Source organism: Bombyx mori, chromosome 24, assembly GCF_030269925.1.
Source record: "Bombyx mori chromosome 24, ASM3026992v2".
NCBI lineage: Eukaryota > Metazoa > Arthropoda > Insecta > Lepidoptera > Bombycidae > Bombyx > Bombyx mori.
In genome coordinates, this window is record NC_085130.1 from 13,825,824 (window position 1) to 13,843,976 (window position 18,153).

Below are 18,153 nucleotides of genomic sequence, written 5' to 3' on the forward strand. Positions count from 1 at the left end.
ATATATATATTTTTTTTTTATTTTAATAATAAAATTAACCTAATGAATCGGGAAAAAAAAAAAGGCAAGTTTTCTCATAATAGATAAAAATGCGGCCCTGAAAAGGGCCTTTGTTTGTTTGTTTGTATTCGAGAACGAAAAATTTAATAATAATTAAACGAACCAACGTCACTTGCGATTGATTTACAACATCAACGACAGCAAAAAGTTCTTGAAACATGTTTCTAGATGGTCCACGTCGTGTGTTGCTTGCTTGCTTGCTTGCTTGCTGTCACCGCTGTTGTCAGTTGTCAGTCATTGCTCGGTTGTCCGTGTAATTAAAAAAGAAATTGAATCGTTCTCGAGACAAAAAATAAAAATAAAAAATCGTCGATGAAACTTCTTTAACCGCCGAAACCGTACAGGGTGCGACCTTGGCGTTTCAGAGCGTACACAACATCCATAGCGGTGACGGTCTTCCTCTTGGCGTGTTCGGTGTATGTGACAGCGTCGCGGATCACGTTTTCGAGGAACACTTTGAGAACGCCGCGGGTCTCTTCGTATATAAGACCGGAGATACGTTTCACTCCACCTCTGCGAGCCAAACGACGGATAGCCGGTTTCGTGATGCCCTGGATGTTATCACGCAACACCTTCCTGTGACGTTTAGCGCCCCCCTTTCCAAGACCTTTGCCTCCTTTACCGCGACCGGTCATCTTGACGAACTTCTCGGTTTGTGTTTTGTATTAGTAGTAGCAGCAGACTTTAACGCGTTGCGCGACGAACGACGAATGAGCCTCCGAAAATTTTTTTTTTTTTTTTTTTTTTTTTTTTTTTTTTTTCCTACCTAAGCTGATAGCCCTAGCGGCTATTTCAGCGTAGCCTTAACTTTAGTAGGTGAGCTCACGGGGCTCAAACCTGACGATGTTGCTAACACGAACCCTAGCAAGAGTCGTGCTTCGCAGAATCTACCACCGGATCGGAAACGCGACCCACTGAGAAGATCCGGCGAGAAACTCAGTGGGCTGTGTCTGAGAGTTAATTTACTCGTCGAGCCCTTCGTCGCAAGCGACGGGTTCGACGAGAACGGTGACCGGTGCTTGAAGTACCTAAAAGCACCGTTAGTGGATCAGGAGGATCCGAGATGACGTGTTTAGGGCGACGTCGACTGCTTTCCATTCTGTCCGCAGGATCGGGAATGTAGTTACCGGCGGCCACGATGAGAGGGTTCTCGTGTCGTGCCGCTTTATCGAAGTGGCGCATGGACGCCGACTGAAGATACTTACTGATGGACTCTAAGTCCAGGTCGTCATGGAGGTCGACGTTCCTGACGAACCACGGGGCTCCGACGGCTATCCTGCAAAAACGGGATTGAATAATTTGAAAGGATTTTAAGTGTATGCGGGCCGCGTGAGCGAACACTACACTTGCATAGGTCATGACGGGGCGTATGCAAGTTTTGTAGAGTGTCACCTTATTTCTAAGGGACATTTTACTTCGCCTACATATCATCGGGTAGAGACGTCCTAGAATGAAGGCGGCACGGTCGCGTACCGTCTTGATGTGGGGGCGGAATGTCATCCTACTGTCGAGGGTGACGCCTAAATATTTGACCTTCGGGGCCCACGGTATGGGCTGGTCGAACATCGTGATTGGGCGAACGGCGGGGGCGGGGTTATTGACGCGCCTAGTCGGGAGAGGGATGCTCAGCGTGGTGTTCGGAGGGCGACCCCTTTTGAAGAGCACCGCTGTGCTTTTCGTGGGGTTAATGTCGATGCGCCACTTCCGGAACCACTGTCCCATGGTGGTAGCTGCGGTCTGAAGTCGTCGATGAAGCAACGCCTTCTTCCTACACGAGTAGTAGATGGCGGTGTCATCGGCGAAGAGCGCCAGATGGGTCTCCGGAGACCGGGGTATATCGTTGATATACAAACTGAATAGTAACGGGGAGAGGGCGGAGCCTTGCGGGACTCCGGCTGTGACGTGACGGGGCCGGGAACGCGTTCCCTCGACTCGATATCGGAACGAACGGTTCGACAAGTAGTCTCGTATGATGAGCTCCGAAAATTACGTTCGGACCTATATTTATACGCTGCGCCTGTGCGCGCAACCACGGACGATTCTTTGAACGTTGTAAAGCGACGCGGGGAGGGGGGGGGGGGGGGGGTAATATTCACAACGACGTTGTCTTCTTAGTTTATCGAATCGAACGTTTGAATACAATTTACTATATCACAATTATATCTGAAATAGTTATATATATTATTTATTTATATATTTACGTTCAACGTATATTTAATTTAATACGACTACGGTATACGGTATATGTTATCGTAATACATAATATAATATATTATACAATGAAACGGGTAAGTTAAAAATAATAATAATAAATAACAGTAGGCAGTGTGTATTCTGTTATATGAATAAATTGCGGCCCTGAAAAGGGCCTTTTTTGTTTCTTCATAATAAAATCAGCATCGCGAGACGGCGTAGTAAATTAAATAATAACACACATCAATCAATCAATTAATTGGTCATCAACAAATAATTTACGCACGTTCACCTCTGATTCTGCGGGCGAGCTGTATGTCTTTTGGCATTATTGTCACACGTTTCGCGTGAATAGCGCAAAGGTTCGTGTCCTCGAAGAGACCGACCAGATACGCCTCGCTGGCTTCCTGCAGGGCCATCACCGCCGAACTCTGAAAACGGAGATCGGTCTTGAAGTCTTGAGCTATCTCACGGACGAGACGCTGGAAAGGCAGTTTGCGAATCAAGAGTTCCGTGCTCTTCTGGTAACGACGAATCTCACGAAGGGCGACCGTCCCGGGCCTGTAACGATGAGGCTTCTTGACACCTCCTGTTGCCGGTGCGCTCTTACGAGCGGCCTTAGTCGCCAATTGCTTGCGAGGAGCTTTACCTCCGGTCGACTTACGAGCAGTCTGTTTGGTACGCGCCATTTCGAGACGAGTTCACGACGTAAACGTACGAATAGATAGATAGGTAGGTAAGTAAGTAAACGATAATACGTCCGCGTCCGCGCGCTACGAACGAACGAGATACACTAAAAATGTCGTCGTCACTACCCACTCGTATTTATACTTTTTTGAAGTCACGAATCGAACGGGCTCGTCTCGCTCTATTGTATGGAGATGCGTGCTCGCACGCATCTCCATACAATAGAGCGAGACGGATATATTCAAAATTTAATGTGTTTTAATTGTTATTATTAAATATATAATATCTATTTCTTATACATAGGTACATATATTGTTTATTTATTTATTTATTAATAATAATTTAATGATTTTACTTTTTATACATCACACATTACATTCACTTTTGGTTATTAGAATACTACTGCTACAACTAATATTATGATTTAATAATATATAAAAATCGGTGTGTGATGCATGATAGGTATATTGGTATTTGAGGTATATTAAAAATAATAACAACAATATGTAATTTATTTAATTCTTATAAATAGATCGTATATTAATAATAATAATCATTTTATTGATAGATTTTGCGGCCCTGAAAAGGGCCTTTTGTCGATGTAAATGCAACCGAAACACGCATACGAACAGCGTACGGTCGTGCATCAGTTTTGTGAGTTTGAAATAATTACCGAAGTCATGAAGAAAGTTACTTGGAGCTCGTGTATTTCGTGACGGCTTTGGTTCCTTCACTGACCGCGTGCTTGGCGAGTTCACCCGGTAACAACAATCTCACTGAAGTCTGAACCTCCCTCGAGGTTATCGTCGAACGCTTGTTGTAATGGGCGAGACGAGAAGCTTCTGCAGCGATACGTTCGAAGATGTCGTTCACGAACGAATTCATGATCGACATGGCTTTACTCGAAATACCGGTGTCGGGATGGACCTGCTTCAGCACTTTGTAAATGTAAATGGCGTAACTTTCCTTCCTCTTGTGCTTCTTCTTTTTCTTATCGGTCTTCGAAATATTTTTCTGGGCTTTACCAGATTTCTTGGCGGCCTTTCCACTAGTCTTAGGCGGCATGATGATTCGATATTAGTATTTAGATTGCTATTTAGAAATCCCCACGGAACGCAAACGTAACGGACGTCCGGCACGGTTAACGTGAAGCGGTAGAATAAAAAAATTGCAAGCAAGAAGGGTCGTCGTACCCCCTTTCGGGGGTACGGAACGGGCCTCGGGGCAATCCCCACTGCCCGGGACGAAGCTCCCTGCCACACAGGGCAGGGGTGATGTGGATGCAAGATGTTATACTAGGGGGGGGCTGTTCGTTATGCGCGTCTCGGCGCACTACATCGACAAAATAAATAAATACTTAAATATAATACGATGGGCTTGAATGGCTCCAGGGATGACGCCCGGCAGCAGGATCCTCCGGCGTCGTGTTGTCCTCTGCTTCCTAAAGCTAATTTTTTTTTTTTTTTTTTTTTTTTTTTTTTTTTTTTTTTTTTTTTTTTTTTTTTTTTTTTTTTTTTTTTTTTTTTTTTTTTTTTTTTCCTTACTGACTAACTACAAGCTAACTAAAACTAAACTACACTACTATTTACAACAGCACAGGACAACAGTCAGCGGATACGAGGGGCCCGCCACCGGCCCCATGCCGCGGCCCCGCCTCTACAAGTCAGAGGGGGAGCCGCGGCACTAGTAAGGCGCTCACCCGCTCCGGGCTCCCCAGAAGGGGAAGTCCGTCACGGGGAGGGGCCGACTTAAAACACTCCCCAAACGGGGGAGTGGTCCACCCTCTGGGGTGGAAAATGGGTCCCCATAGGGGGGCACCCCAACAATGTGGGGGGAAGTGACGAGTGTGGACAGCTCAGTCCCATGGGGGCACTCATTATGAGCACTCCCATATCACTCCGATTAAGCCGACTATCTTACCATAGCCGGGGGTTCCAGTAGCTCCCTTGGTAGCGCCAGACCATCAGGTGGTCTAGCGTGCAAGGGAGCTAAATTGTGGAGATGCTCGTGGGGTCCACCGTCAGCCCGCTCGTAAAGATTACGAGCTAGCCTCCGGATGAACTCCTCGAGCGACTCCACATCCAGATCCCGGGCGATTACGGCATTACTGACGTAACGCCCTGCTCCGACTATCGTGCGAAGAGCCAGATTCTGCTGGGCCTGTAACTTCACCCGCATGGCCTGCGGGATGAGGTGATACCAGGCCGCAGCTGCGTACGTGATACGGGAACGGACATACGTCTTATAAATGCCGAGCTTAGTCCTGACCGGCAACCTGGAGGCCAACACCGGCCGGAGGAGGAATCTCGCATAGCGAGCTGCCGCCAACGCCGACATGGCGTGGGCGGTCATCCTCAAACTCCGGTCGATATCGACCCCCAAGTACCGGACGCTGGATCTAAACTCGACATTAGCGCCACGGAGACTGAGCTGTCCCGGGACGACTGTTGTGCGGACTGGACCGAAGAGAATAGCCGCAGTCTTCCCCACGTTGACCGCGACCCTCCATCGGTCCAGCCACTGGGGCAGTAAGTCCAATAACCTCTGCATCCTCGAAATGGCCGCAGAGGGGAAGTTGGATGACGCGAAGTAGGCGCTGTCGTCGGCAAACAGCGCCAACTTCACGTCGGCTTCCCACGCTTGGAGGTTGCCCTCGAGCGTGGGAATATCGTTGGTATAGAGAGCGTAGAGGAATGGTGCCAGGACGCTCCCCTGCGGAACTCCGGCCGTGACTGGGCGCACCGACGACTTGGCGCCCTCGACCGCGACAAGGAAGGATCTTCCCTCCAGGTACGACCCCAGCAGTCGCACGTAGGCGTGCTGGAGGTCCGTGTTCTGCAACAGCTTGTGGATCAGTCCCGCATGCCAGACACGGTCGAAGGCCTTCTCGATATCGAGAAAGACTGCGGCCGTGTACTGGCGCGCGTTGGACCGATCCGCCAAGTGATGCATGACGCGGACCAATTGCAGCGTTGTCGAGTGACCGCTACGAAACCCGAATTGCTCGGGTCTGAGAAGGATGTGCGGCGACATCCTTCTCAGCAGCAGCCGCTCGAACAACTTGCCCACGTGCGACAGCAACGTGATCGGACGATAACTGGAGGGATTTCTCCTGTCCTTGCCGGGTTTGGGCAAGGCGATAACCTTGCCCAATTTCCAAATTCCCGGGAAGTGTCCTGTGGACAGAATGGAGTTGAACAGCCGTGTCATATATGACACGACCGTTTCAGGGAAGTGGAAAAAAGCGAGGGAGGGAATACCGTCCTCGCCCGGCGCCTTGCGCCTCTTCATCCGCTTGATGATGAGGCGCAATTCGCTGGGAGTGATGAGATCACCATCTCCCAACGGTGGCACCGGGGAGGAGAGTAGGCTTGCTACGCTCTCTTCCACCGATTGGTGGAATGCGGCCTCTGAGGGTGCAGAGTCATTAGGAGCGAACTGCCGCTCCAGCATTTCGGCCAGGATATCGGCGCGGGCCTGAGCCGAGAAGCATCGGTTGCCCCTCTCGTCCACGAGTGGACAAGTCGGGGCAGGCCGATTTGAGAGCTGGCGACAAAGCCGGTGGAGGGATACTGAGGAGGGGTCCTCGCGGGCCTCCTCGATCCTCTCCTGCCAGGCATAGCCCCTAAAGGTGCTAATCTTTGTCGCCAGCTCCGCTTCCAGCTCATTAAGCTCGCGCTTTATCCTGGGACAACGAGTTGTCGCCCAGAGCCTCCTCAAGCCCCTCTTCCGGCGAATAATCGCCTTCAGATGGGCCGGGAGTATACCTCTGGGCCCGCCGCTGGGCACAAGAGTCGTCGCCTGGTCGATCGCTCCCCTGATGGAGTCAACAAGGCGGGTTGCCGCATCGTCGACCCCATCAGGGGTGTTGGGGTCCTGAATCACGGGAAGGTCGACTAGTCGTCTCTTAAAGAGCTCCCAGTCGACCTTCGGTCGTAGGGGCGAGGTCGCAACCCGGGTAAGCCCCATTCCCAGTGTCACCAGGACAGGGAGATGTGGGGTACCCAGGTCGTACAGTGCCTCGATCGTTACGGGGCACCGTAGCCCCTTGTGCACACACACATCCAGCACATCGGGCTGATATCGCGCGGCGGTCGGGATGTGTGTGGGCTCGTCGGGGCCGACCACAGAGTAGTCGCCCCTATCGGCATCTTCTAACAGCCGCCTGCCCACTGCTGAGTTAAGTCGGGAGCCCCACGCGACGTGCTTCGCGTTGAGGTCCCCGACCAGCAGAGCTGGGCGGCTGTCGTGATTCAGGGCCCGCCTTATGTCCTCAGGGTGAAATTCAGGCCCCGGGGGTCTATACGCGGCATAAATCCGCATATCTCCCCCCGAGGTGTGTACCCTCACACCGACTGACCTTGTCGATGTGAAGGACAGCAAATCCAACTGATCATGCACCACGTCCCGCCTGACGAGGGCCGCAGTGCCCCTGAACGGCCGCCCGGCAGGGGTAAGCTCGTCACGTCGGTACATGAAGTAGTTTGGAATCCTGAACGCATCCTGAGGACGTAGCTTGGTCTCGCCCAGGAGCACAACCTCTGGGTTATACTCCCGGGCGAGAACAAGCAGGTCGTTCTTTCGGGACTTTATCCCGTCGGGGTTCCAATAAATGATGCGCAGCTCCTGGCTAGCCATTGAACTGCGCAATCATTCGGTAGAACCCCGACAGGAGCGCCCCGAAGGGACTGGCTCCCGAGGCGATCTCACGGATTACTCCGGAGATCACCTCGGACAATTTCTCCCACAGTGCGAGCAGCCATGCAGCAAAGCCGGCAGGCTGGGAGGCCTGTCGACCGCTGCGGCGCTCGCGCTGAGGGCGGGGGGGTAGGGGGGGCTGGTTGTTCAAGTCGTGCTTGCCTTCGGCCGGATGGGCTGTAGGCAGTGGTTGGCTTGATGTCGGTTGTTGGGCAGTAAGGGGGGCCTCAGCGACCTCCATGGTTTCGATATTGGTTTGTTGGGGTTCTGGCAATGTGGGCTCAGATGTACCCCTTAGTCTCTCTCTTTCTTCCCTTTTTCTTAATTTCCTTTTAGCCTTTTTCCTCTTGTTCTTCTCCCTTTTAGTGGACGTAGGGCCGCTAGTCGGGAGTGGTTTAGGCACTGGTATACCAGCAGATGTACGACCACGGGGAGCAGGAGTGGGTTTGGGTTTATTTATCCGCCGTGGTGGGTTGGCCTGTGCCATCAGCGTAGGCGCCGATGGCAGTGCCTCCACCACCACAGCAGACGGAGCGGAGTGGGATGGGGGAGGGGGCTGGGAAGTTTTCCCTTTCCCCTTCCCCTTCCCTTTTGCTACAGGTACTGAAGCCGGAAGAGCTGTACTCCCGGCTCGAGGCGCCTGTGGAGCAGGAGGAGGGACGGTTACTCCCATCATCCTGGCCCGTTTGCGGAAGACCGCACACCGTCTGTCGACGGCGGCGTGGTCCTTCCCGCAGTTGGCACAGGAGAACGGGCCGTCCCTCGGCCTCGGGCAGTCCGCTACGATGTGCTCCCCGGCACACCTTACGCAACGGACCGCACGATGACAGTTGTAGGAGGCGTGTCCGAAGGCCTGGCAGCGATGACACTGCGCAGGCCCTCGGATTGGACGCCATCCTTCGACCGTCACCCCCGGCAGGTACAGCAGTTCGTTGACTGCGTACAAGCGGGCGAGGTCGTCCTTCGAGAGGTGGTCCAGGGCTACGTGAAACACGCAGCCCGGACGCCCTCTCTGGGACCTAATGCACCTGGCATATCGAGCCGGGAATCCCAGCTCCTTCAAGGCATTGATGATTTCTGCCTCGTCGGTGTCGGCAGGGAGGCCCCGGACTGCCACCTTCGAAGGTTTCTCCTCCGCCAGGGCGTAACAGTACCATTTAATGGTACCGTCCCTGGCAGAGGCCTCCGAAAGGTATGCCTGGACCGCCCTATACTCCTCAACCGACGTTGGCAGAAATCTAAAACCGGTGCCGAAGGGTCGCGCCGAGGGGGCGCGGCCCAGGCGCTCCCTAATGGCCGCCATATGGCGGGACCAATTTGGGAGGGCCTCCACCATAATTGGCGGGTGTCGGCGCAGTTCCTCCTGGGCGCGACCCTTCGGCCTCGGGGGAGGGGCTCGTGAGGATTGGGAAGTCCTCTGGGCGGTAGGAATACCTGGCCTAGCTGCCATGGCAGCATAGGAGGTAGAGGGAGTGGGGTTGGGCTTAAGGACCTGTTGAGGTCTGGTAGACTCGAGGTCCATGTACCTGGTGGAGTCCAGGTTGCCCGCCGTGCCGCTTAGGGCGGGGGCACCTCGGGTTGAGTCTACCGGGATTGGGGATAACGTTGGGGAAGGGGAACGAGGAGGGGATCTTACTTGCCTTAGGGCTGTCCCTGTCCTGGCGGGAGCCCTAGGCTTCGGAATTGGTTGAGCTGGGATTGGACTCCCAGAGGGGGACGAAGACCTAGATGAGGAAGGAGTGACCGATTCGGTTGAGGAATGTGCAGAGGATGTGGTCGCACTCTCCTCTCCCTCCGATCTAGACGAGGGGCCTAATCTTGGACGCTTGTCCTTTTCGCTCGATGAGCCTCGGTCGGACTCGGACCTGGCCTTCTTCCGCGGCCGAGAGGGCCCAGAGGGATCGGTCAACGGGGGAAGGATATCTTCCTCCGGTTCGATCCTCGGAGTCCTCTGGGCCGCGACCGGAGGCCCGGGCGGACTGTCCGTCCCGAGTCCCATCGAGATTGTACGGGTTGCCGGTGAAGGTCGGAATCTGAGGTTCGTCATCACTTGACGTCCCTTGCAGGACGGGCCGGGTGTGCTGATTATGGGGGGTGATGTCCCCCCCGACATGTTCTAGCCGATATTTTTACCGGTCACCACGACTGTCGGTACATCCGTGATAGTTGTACACTGTAAGCTAGTTACCGACCAATGTATTGTTAGCTTAGAGGTGCTTAAGTTAATTGAATTAAACTACTTAATTGACTAAATAATAATGCTATAATGTAAATAGGAAAATTTGTAAGAATTGTAGAATATAAAGAAATAAGACAAAAAAATAAGGATTAAACAGACTTACATACACTCACTCTGCGATCCACCCCGCAGGCGCCCGTCGCGGCCGGCCACTCGTAGTGTGCATAAAAAATTAATAAAAAGAAAAACAAATCTACTAATGTACAATGGACTTACCACTGACGGCTCGGTCCAATCTATGTGTTTCTAAATTGTAACCTATTTAATCTAATAAGTAATAAACTAATAATATGGTGTAAATAATATAAAAATGAAAATCAAATTGAAATTAACTTAGAAGAAAGAAAAGGAACTATTAACAATTTTGTACATGTATGCGTCGAGAGCGCAATCGCCCCGACACGATACTAATGCACCTGCAAGATTCCACCCCAGCTTGTAAGTAAGGTGGGGATAGAATTCCGACAGCTACATGAAATTAATTTAAATCTATAATCTACAACAACCACTATCAGCCAGCAACGGCGGGAAACCTACGGTGTGTTCGTACTAATTATCAAAGAGAAAAATTAAAAAAATGATTATATACTATAAAGGTGAATTATACTATTAATGGCCACTTACAAAGGTCGGTCAGTTCGCCAGTATGGAAACATAAAAATTGAATTTGTATTTACAAAATTAAAATATTACAAATATGGAGGGTATATTTAAATTAACTTAGTTTTAAGGAATGAATCTGCCACAGTGGCGCTAGTTGTTGTTAAAATGCAATTATAATAATTAATATCAAAATATCAAAATCAAAATTAATAATAATACTAATAGAAAAGAAATAAAAAAAAAAAAAAAATATAAATTAAACAATAAGGAATAAGGAAAACTACTATGAACTACTATATCTAAAAACAAACTATATACGGGGTTCCCGACGTTGCCGTGGTCCACCACCGTAAATCGGCTTACGCGGGTTTAGTAACAGCCCCTCCTAACCCCGAAGGGTAGGGGAGGACTGGGAACGGACACAGATGGCCAGACTCGAAGGCGCTAACGTAACTCGGTTTTTATTCTTAGAATAAAATGAGTACGCAGCTTTTCCAGGCTGATCGACAACTACCCGCAATTAACCAATGTTAAAAAAGAAAGTGTCGAACAACTCACCTGTTCCCGGGTCCTGCGTTACGTTGCTCGGAACGTCTCCGCGCCGAAACAACACCGCTAGATAACAACACGCACGCTTTGGGCACTCACTATCCGCACAGCACAACACAGTAGGGGCCTCGTAGCACTGGTGTCCCGGGCAAAAAATTTGCGCCGGTCGAACTTGTATTTTTTTACTTTTCAGATACCCGTTGAGCATCATGGTGAGATCGAGCTTTCAACGGCAGCGAACCAATCGGGAATGACTTTTATCGTTCATTCGTCGGAGCTTTCGTCACGATCGAAGATCGTGTATCGTTTTCGTGAGTGAGTGCTTTTAAAATGATTTATATTATATGCTTACAGTAAATTATTCTATATTTATATATAATATAATATATTAATTTATTTATATAGACACAAGTAAGAACAAGAATTATCTTCGCTCATAAATATGTATACGAATGAATAAGGATAGGATCAGATAGATAGGTAGGTAGGTACGAGAAGAAAATACGGATAAATTTTTTGTACTTGAGAAATATGTTTATTTTCATTTAATTATTTATTTATTTATTTATTTAATATATGGATTAGATTCGGTCGATTCAGTATTGATTCATATTGCGGCCCTGAAAAGGGCCTTTGATTTCTGTCAACAATACAATATAATAATAATAATAACAACAACGAACAAAATATGTTCGTCGATTATTATTATTTATTATACATATATAAATATTATCGACGACATGTTGTGTTGTTGTTGTTGTCCTTGCGAGCGAGTTTGAAGCGTTTTTTAAGCTTTCTTCTCGGTCTTCTTCGGGAGTAGTACCGCTTGAATGTTTGGTAAAACTCCGCCTTGAGCGATTGTCACACCGGAAAGGAGTTTGTTCAGTTCCTCGTCGTTCCTTATGGCGAGTTGAAGATGTCTAGGAATAATTCTAGTCTTCTTGTTGTCTCTTGCTGCGTTACCGGCCAATTCCAAAACTTCAGCGGCCAAGTATTCCATGACGGCGGCCAGGTAAACCGGTGCACCGGCACCAACGCGTTCAGCGTAATTTCCGTTGCGCAACAATCTGTGTATACGACCGACCGGAAACTGAAGACCGGCACGGTTCGAACGGGACTTGACCTTGCCCTTAACTTTTCCGCCTTTTCCGCGACCGGACATGTTTGAAGTTTAAAAAAGTTAACGATATAACACACGAAAGCACTCGAACGCACGCGTGTCTCGCGAACGTCCGTACAGAGCGAAAGCAAAGTTCTAAATGATTTGCTCGCGCCGCATTTTTTGGGTATTTATATAAATTTTCTTCGTTCGGCTGATGGTTGTACGTTTACGTGGCATCGAAAGGTTTGAACGAATGAATCATTAAGAGAGTAGAGTCGAGTAGAGTCGGGCAGTCGGGCGGGGTCCGGCGGCCGGTAATCGGTGTAATTAATAGCAAACAAATAAGAAAGAAACAAGAAGACAAGCATAATATTAATAATAATAATCATCATAGTAGCAGTATGAAACGAAACGAAACGAAACGAATAGAAAATAGAATAGAATAGTATGAAGAACAAATAATTTGTATGAATAGAAAGCACGTGTGAAATTGTGTGTGTGTGCGTTAAAGCAATACTAAAAATAATGAATAATGAAACAAATTAACGAAAAAATAATAATAATATATAGGTACTATTATGTATAATCGAATAGAATTACCCTCTACGTAGTATATGATATATATCTATTTATTTATTTATTTATTTATTTATTTATTTATTTATTTATTTATTTATTTATTTATTTATTTATTAGGTGTAATATAGTAATTGATTGAAATAATTGTTAGCCCTGAAAAGGGCTGTTGTATATCGATGCGTGCCGTGTGTAATCTTCGCGTCTTCATCGTCGTCGTCGTCGTCGAACGTCGATCGAGTTAGACACAAACATACATTATTTATTATAAGATGATGATGATTAGGTGACTGGCACACACACACATGGTTGGTTCGTTTTAATATATTTGTATGTATTTTTAAATCATTGTGTGCTGCTGCTGTTGTACCCAATGAATCACTTCTTCGAAGCGGCGGACGCTTTTTTGGCCGAAGGTTTCGTTTTAGGCGTCGAGGCGGTGGCCTTTTTCGGTTTAGGCGCTTTCGGTTTCTTTGTTGGTGGTTTAGCTGTTTTCTTAGCTTTCGGCGCGCTCTTGGCGGCCGCAGCTTTAGCGCTCGCTCCAGACTTCCTAGCAGCGGCGGCGGGCTTCTTTTTCGCGGCGGCGGCAGCTCTTTTCTCCTTTACCGAAACTGCGGCGGTTGCGGCAACCGAAGATTTACCTTTCGACGGCGATGAAGCTGACGCTGCAGCCGCTTTCTTTCCGGCCCTGCCGGCAGCCGCCCCCGAAGAAGTCGAAGCGGCACCACCGGCGCCGGCCCCTCCCTTCTTGTTGCTGCTGCCGCCTTTAGACGCTGCCGAAGCGGAAGCGGACGAAGCGTTGCCCTTTGCTGCCCTTACGGAACTGCCACCGGACGCACCACCAGATCCGGAACCGGGTTTCTTCGAAGCGGAGGTCTTCGATTCCAGTTTAAAAGATCCGGAAGCTCCCTTGCCTTTAGTCTGTATTAGAGTACCGGATTCGACGGCGTTCTTCAGATACTTTCTTATGAACGGTGCTAATTTTTCAGCATCCACCTTGTACTGGGCCGCTATGTATTTCTTGATTGCTTGTAAAGATGAGCCGCTGCGCTCCTTGAGTTCGGCAATAGCGCTGTTCACCATTTCCGACGTCTTCGGATGGCTCGGTTTGGCTTTAGGTTTCTTAGCGCCCGCGGAAGCACCACCACTCGCGGATGTTTTTGGTTTTTTGACGGGTGTAGCCGGAGCTGGAGTTTCAGTCGCAACAGCGGTATCTGCCATCGTTGATGATTATATTATTATTGTTGTTGTACACGCACACACAAAAACACAAGAGATTCCAATATTATTATTAAGCACAGGCAGAATAATGAATCGGAAAAATGAAAATGTTTACACCTTACAGATGTCGCCACGATCGGTTAGTTTTGAACCCGCGCCGATCTGTTACCGTAACGAGAACACTAAAAACGCGATACGTTTTCGTGTACCAATTCTTGAAACTTTTCACTAACACATCTCACGTCTTTTGTATTTTTTTCGATATTATTAAAGACACGTAATTATTCTATCGAATTTAGATTAAACTACACGAATCCTTGAATCTACTGATGTACGATTCTTTATGATCCGATCGTATTATAAAATAATATTAAACTTTTAACAACGCTATCTCGTCGATTGCACAGGTAGTGTTAACTTTATTATGATATTTTACATATAAAACGAATAATAATTATATATTTAATGAATAATATATAACCCTCTTCGTATACTTTTAAGGTTGAACTTATTTTTTTATGAAATATAAAAGTTTTCATAGGTTAAAATGATGATCAATCGAGAGGTACGTAAAACAGATTCAAACTTTCAAGTTTCGGAACGCGCGAGCGGAATGTTCTATTCTGGTTGCTTGTAAAGTTTTTTTTTTTTTTCTTTTTCTTTTAACATTTTTTTTTTAAATATATATATATTAAGTACCTATGTACAATGAGATTTCACGCTATCAATATAAATCAACAATTATAATGATAATAATAAAAATGTTGTACATACCTATACTGTCTTAAATACGCTTTTACGTGGTGCTAAAAGGACTAGAAATAAACGAAAATTTTTGCACGCGACGACTGCACTATACTAAAGTTTTAAATTAAAACTAGTTATATATCTTACTATAATAATATAAAATAATAAATAATGATTTGTACTATTAGGTCGGACACGTACCTGTACTAATTGCATCCATGTGAGTTTTCTTCTGTTTGAAACTAATATAGTCAAGTAAAAGAATAAATAAAGTAAAAAGAATATATATATTTTTTTTTTATTTTAATAATAAAATTAACCTAATGAATCGGGAAAAAAAAAAAGGCAAGTTTTCTCATAATAGATAAAAATGCGGCCCTGAAAAGGGCCTTTGTTTGTTTGTTTGTATTCGAGAACGAAAAATTTAATAATAATTAAACGAACCAACGTCACTTGCGATTGATTTACAACATCAACGACAGCAAAAAGTTCTTGAAACATGTTTCTAGATGGTCCACGTCGTGTGTTGCTTGCTTGCTTGCTTGCTTGCTGTCACCGCTGTTGTCAGTTGTCAGTCATTGCTCGGTTGTCCGTGTAATTAAAAAAGAAATTGAATCGTTCTCGAGACAAAAAATAAAAATAAAAAATCGTCGATGAAACTTCTTTAACCGCCGAAACCGTACAGGGTGCGACCTTGGCGTTTCAGAGCGTACACAACATCCATAGCGGTGACGGTCTTCCTCTTGGCGTGTTCGGTGTATGTGACAGCGTCGCGGATCACGTTTTCGAGGAACACTTTGAGAACGCCGCGGGTCTCTTCGTATATAAGACCGGAGATACGTTTCACTCCACCTCTGCGAGCCAAACGACGGATAGCCGGTTTCGTGATGCCCTGGATGTTATCACGCAACACCTTCCTGTGACGTTTAGCGCCCCCCTTTCCAAGACCTTTGCCTCCTTTACCGCGACCGGTCATCTTGACGAACTTCTCGGTTTGTGTTTTGTATTAGTAGTAGCAGCAGACTTTAACGCGTTGCGCGACGAACGACGAATGAGCCTCCGAAAATTTTTTTTTTTTTTTTTTTTTTTTTTTTTTTTTTTTCCTACCTAAGCTGATAGCCCTAGCGGCTATTTCAGCGTAGCCTTAACTTTAGTAGGTGAGCTCACGGGGCTCAAACCTGACGATGTTGCTAACACGAACCCTAGCAAGAGTCGTGCTTCGCAGAATCTACCACCGGATCGGAAACGCGACCCACTGAGAAGATCCGGCGAGAAACTCAGTGGGCTGTGTCTGAGAGTTAATTTACTCGTCGAGCCCTTCGTCGCAAGCGACGGGTTCGACGAGAACGGTGACCGGTGCTTGAAGTACCTAAAAGCACCGTTAGTGGATCAGGAGGATCCGAGATGACGTGTTTAGGGCGACGTCGACTGCTTTCCATTCTGTCCGCAGGATCGGGAATGTAGTTACCGGCGGCCACGATGAGAGGGTTCTCGTGTCGTGCCGCTTTATCGAAGTGGCGCATGGACGCCGACTGAAGATACTTACTGATGGACTCTAAGTCCAGGTCGTCATGGAGGTCGACGTTCCTGACGAACCACGGGGCTCCGACGGCTATCCTGCAAAAACGGGATTGAATAATTTGAAAGGATTTTAAGTGTATGCGGGCCGCGTGAGCGAACACTACACTTGCATAGGTCATGACGGGGCGTATGCAAGTTTTGTAGAGTGTCACCTTATTTCTAAGGGACATTTTACTTCGCCTACATATCATCGGGTAGAGACGTCCTAGAATGAAGGCGGCACGGTCGCGTACCGTCTTGATGTGGGGGCGGAATGTCATCCTACTGTCGAGGGTGACGCCTAAATATTTGACCTTCGGGGCCCACGGTATGGGCTGGTCGAACATCGTGATTGGGCGAACGGCGGGGGCGGGGTTATTGACGCGCCTAGTCGGGAGAGGGATGCTCAGCGTGGTGTTCGGAGGGCGACCCCTTTTGAAGAGCACCGCTGTGCTTTTCGTGGGGTTAATGTCGATGCGCCACTTCCGGAACCACTGTCCCATGGTGGTAGCTGCGGTCTGAAGTCGTCGATGAAGCAACGCCTTCTTCCTACACGAGTAGTAGATGGCGGTGTCATCGGCGAAGAGCGCCAGATGGGTCTCCGGAGACCGGGGTATATCGTTGATATACAAACTGAATAGTAACGGGGAGAGGGCGGAGCCTTGCGGGACTCCGGCTGTGACGTGACGGGGCCGGGAACGCGTTCCCTCGACTCGATATCGGAACGAACGGTTCGACAAGTAGTCTCGTATGATGAGCTCCGAAAATTACGTTCGGACCTATATTTATACGCTGCGCCTGTGCGCGCAACCACGGACGATTCTTTGAACGTTGTAAAGCGACGCGGGGAGGGGGGGGGGGGGGGGTAATATTCACAACGACGTTGTCTTCTTAGTTTATCGAATCGAACGTTTGAATACAATTTACTATATCACAATTATATCTGAAATAGTTATATATATTATTTATTTATATATTTACGTTCAACGTATATTTAATTTAATACGACTACGGTATACGGTATATGTTATCGTAATACATAATATAATATATTATACAATGAAACGGGTAAGTTAAAAATAATAATAATAAATAACAGTAGGCAGTGTGTATTCTGTTATATGAATAAATTGCGGCCCTGAAAAGGGCCTTTTTTGTTTCTTCATAATAAAATCAGCATCGCGAGACGGCGTAGTAAATTAAATAATAACACACATCAATCAATCAATTAATTGGTCATCAACAAATAATTTACGCACGTTCACCTCTGATTCTGCGGGCGAGCTGTATGTCTTTTGGCATTATTGTCACACGTTTCGCGTGAATAGCGCAAAGGTTCGTGTCCTCGAAGAGACCGACCAGATACGCCTCGCTGGCTTCCTGCAGGGCCATCACCGCCGAACTCTGAAAACGGAGATCGGTCTTGAAGTCTTGAGCTATCTCACGGACGAGACGCTGGAAAGGCAGTTTGCGAATCAAGAGTTCCGTGCTCTTCTGGTAACGACGAATCTCACGAAGGGCGACCGTCCCGGGCCTGTAACGATGAGGCTTCTTGACACCTCCTGTTGCCGGTGCGCTCTTACGAGCGGCCTTAGTCGCCAATTGCTTGCGAGGAGCTTTACCTCCGGTCGACTTACGAGCAGTCTGTTTGGTACGCGCCATTTCGAGACGAGTTCACGACGTAAACGTACGAATAGATAGATAGGTAGGTAAGTAAGTAAACGATAATACGTCCGCGTCCGCGCGCTACGAACGAACGAGATACACTAAAAATGTCGTCGTCACTACCCACTCGTATTTATACTTTTTTGAAGTCACGAATCGAACGGGCTCGTCTCGCTCTATTGTATGGAGATGCGTGCTCGCACGCATCTCCATACAATAGAGCGAGACGGATATATTCAAAATTTAATGTGTT

The 18,153-nt window shown here is 47.8% G+C and overlaps 4 protein-coding genes across 4 annotated transcripts; all 4 read right to left on the reverse strand.

Moving 5' to 3' along the window:
• Nucleotides 1-90: 90 nt before the first annotated feature.
• Nucleotides 91-16,740, reverse strand: LOC134201310 (uncharacterized). The gene is made up of 4 exons (XM_062675828.1): nucleotides 15,359-16,740; nucleotides 7,432-7,461; nucleotides 2,610-2,952; nucleotides 91-707 (listed from the first exon to the last, which is right to left on the reverse strand). Exons 1-4 carry the CDS (start codon nucleotides 15,649-15,651, stop codon nucleotides 384-386), a joined length of 990 nt encoding a protein of 329 aa, XP_062531812.1. The 5' UTR covers nucleotides 15,652-16,740; the 3' UTR covers nucleotides 91-383.
• On the reverse strand, nucleotides 3,437-4,175 carry LOC134201309 (histone H2B). Its single transcript, XM_062675827.1, has one exon. It carries the CDS (start codon nucleotides 4,003-4,005, stop codon nucleotides 3,631-3,633), a length of 375 nt encoding a protein of 124 aa, XP_062531811.1. The 5' UTR covers nucleotides 4,006-4,175; the 3' UTR covers nucleotides 3,437-3,630.
• On the reverse strand, nucleotides 11,644-12,266 carry LOC692353 (histone H2A-like protein). The gene is given in 1 exon segment (NM_001043316.2): nucleotides 11,644-12,266. A coding segment is annotated over 1 exon segment (375 nt). The 5' UTR covers nucleotides 12,192-12,266; the 3' UTR covers nucleotides 11,644-11,816.
• A 625-nt stretch (nucleotides 16,741-17,365) lies between the features above and the next one.
• LOC134201308 (histone H3) lies at nucleotides 17,366-18,102 on the reverse strand. Its single transcript, XM_062675825.1, has one exon. The coding sequence runs from the start codon at nucleotides 17,895-17,897 to the stop codon at nucleotides 17,487-17,489; it is 411 nt and encodes a 136-aa protein (XP_062531809.1). The 5' UTR covers nucleotides 17,898-18,102; the 3' UTR covers nucleotides 17,366-17,486.
• Nucleotides 18,103-18,153: the final 51 nt, after the last annotated feature.

Excerpts from the sequence above, each read along its gene's own strand:
- LOC134201309 (XM_062675827.1), bottom strand. The coding sequence starts at position 4,005 with ATGCCGCCTAAGACTAGTGGAAAGGCCGCCAAGAAATCTGGTAAAGCC.
- LOC134201308 (XM_062675825.1), bottom strand. The coding sequence starts at position 17,897 with ATGGCGCGTACCAAACAGACTGCTCGTAAGTCGACCGGAGGTAAAGCT.
- LOC134201310 (XM_062675828.1), bottom strand. The coding sequence starts at position 15,651 with ATGACCGGTCGCGGTAAAGGAGGCAAAGGTCTTGGAAAGGGGGGCGCT. Across the intron at positions 2,953-7,431 it reads GTCCTCAGGATGCGTTCAGG|TCGTCTCGAAATGGCGCGTA; the intron begins ATTCCAAACTAC and ends TACGTCGTGAAC. Across the intron at positions 708-2,609 it reads TCGAGGACACGAACCTTTGC|AAGTTCGTCAAGATGACCGG; the intron begins GCTATTCACGCG and ends ACACAAACCGAG.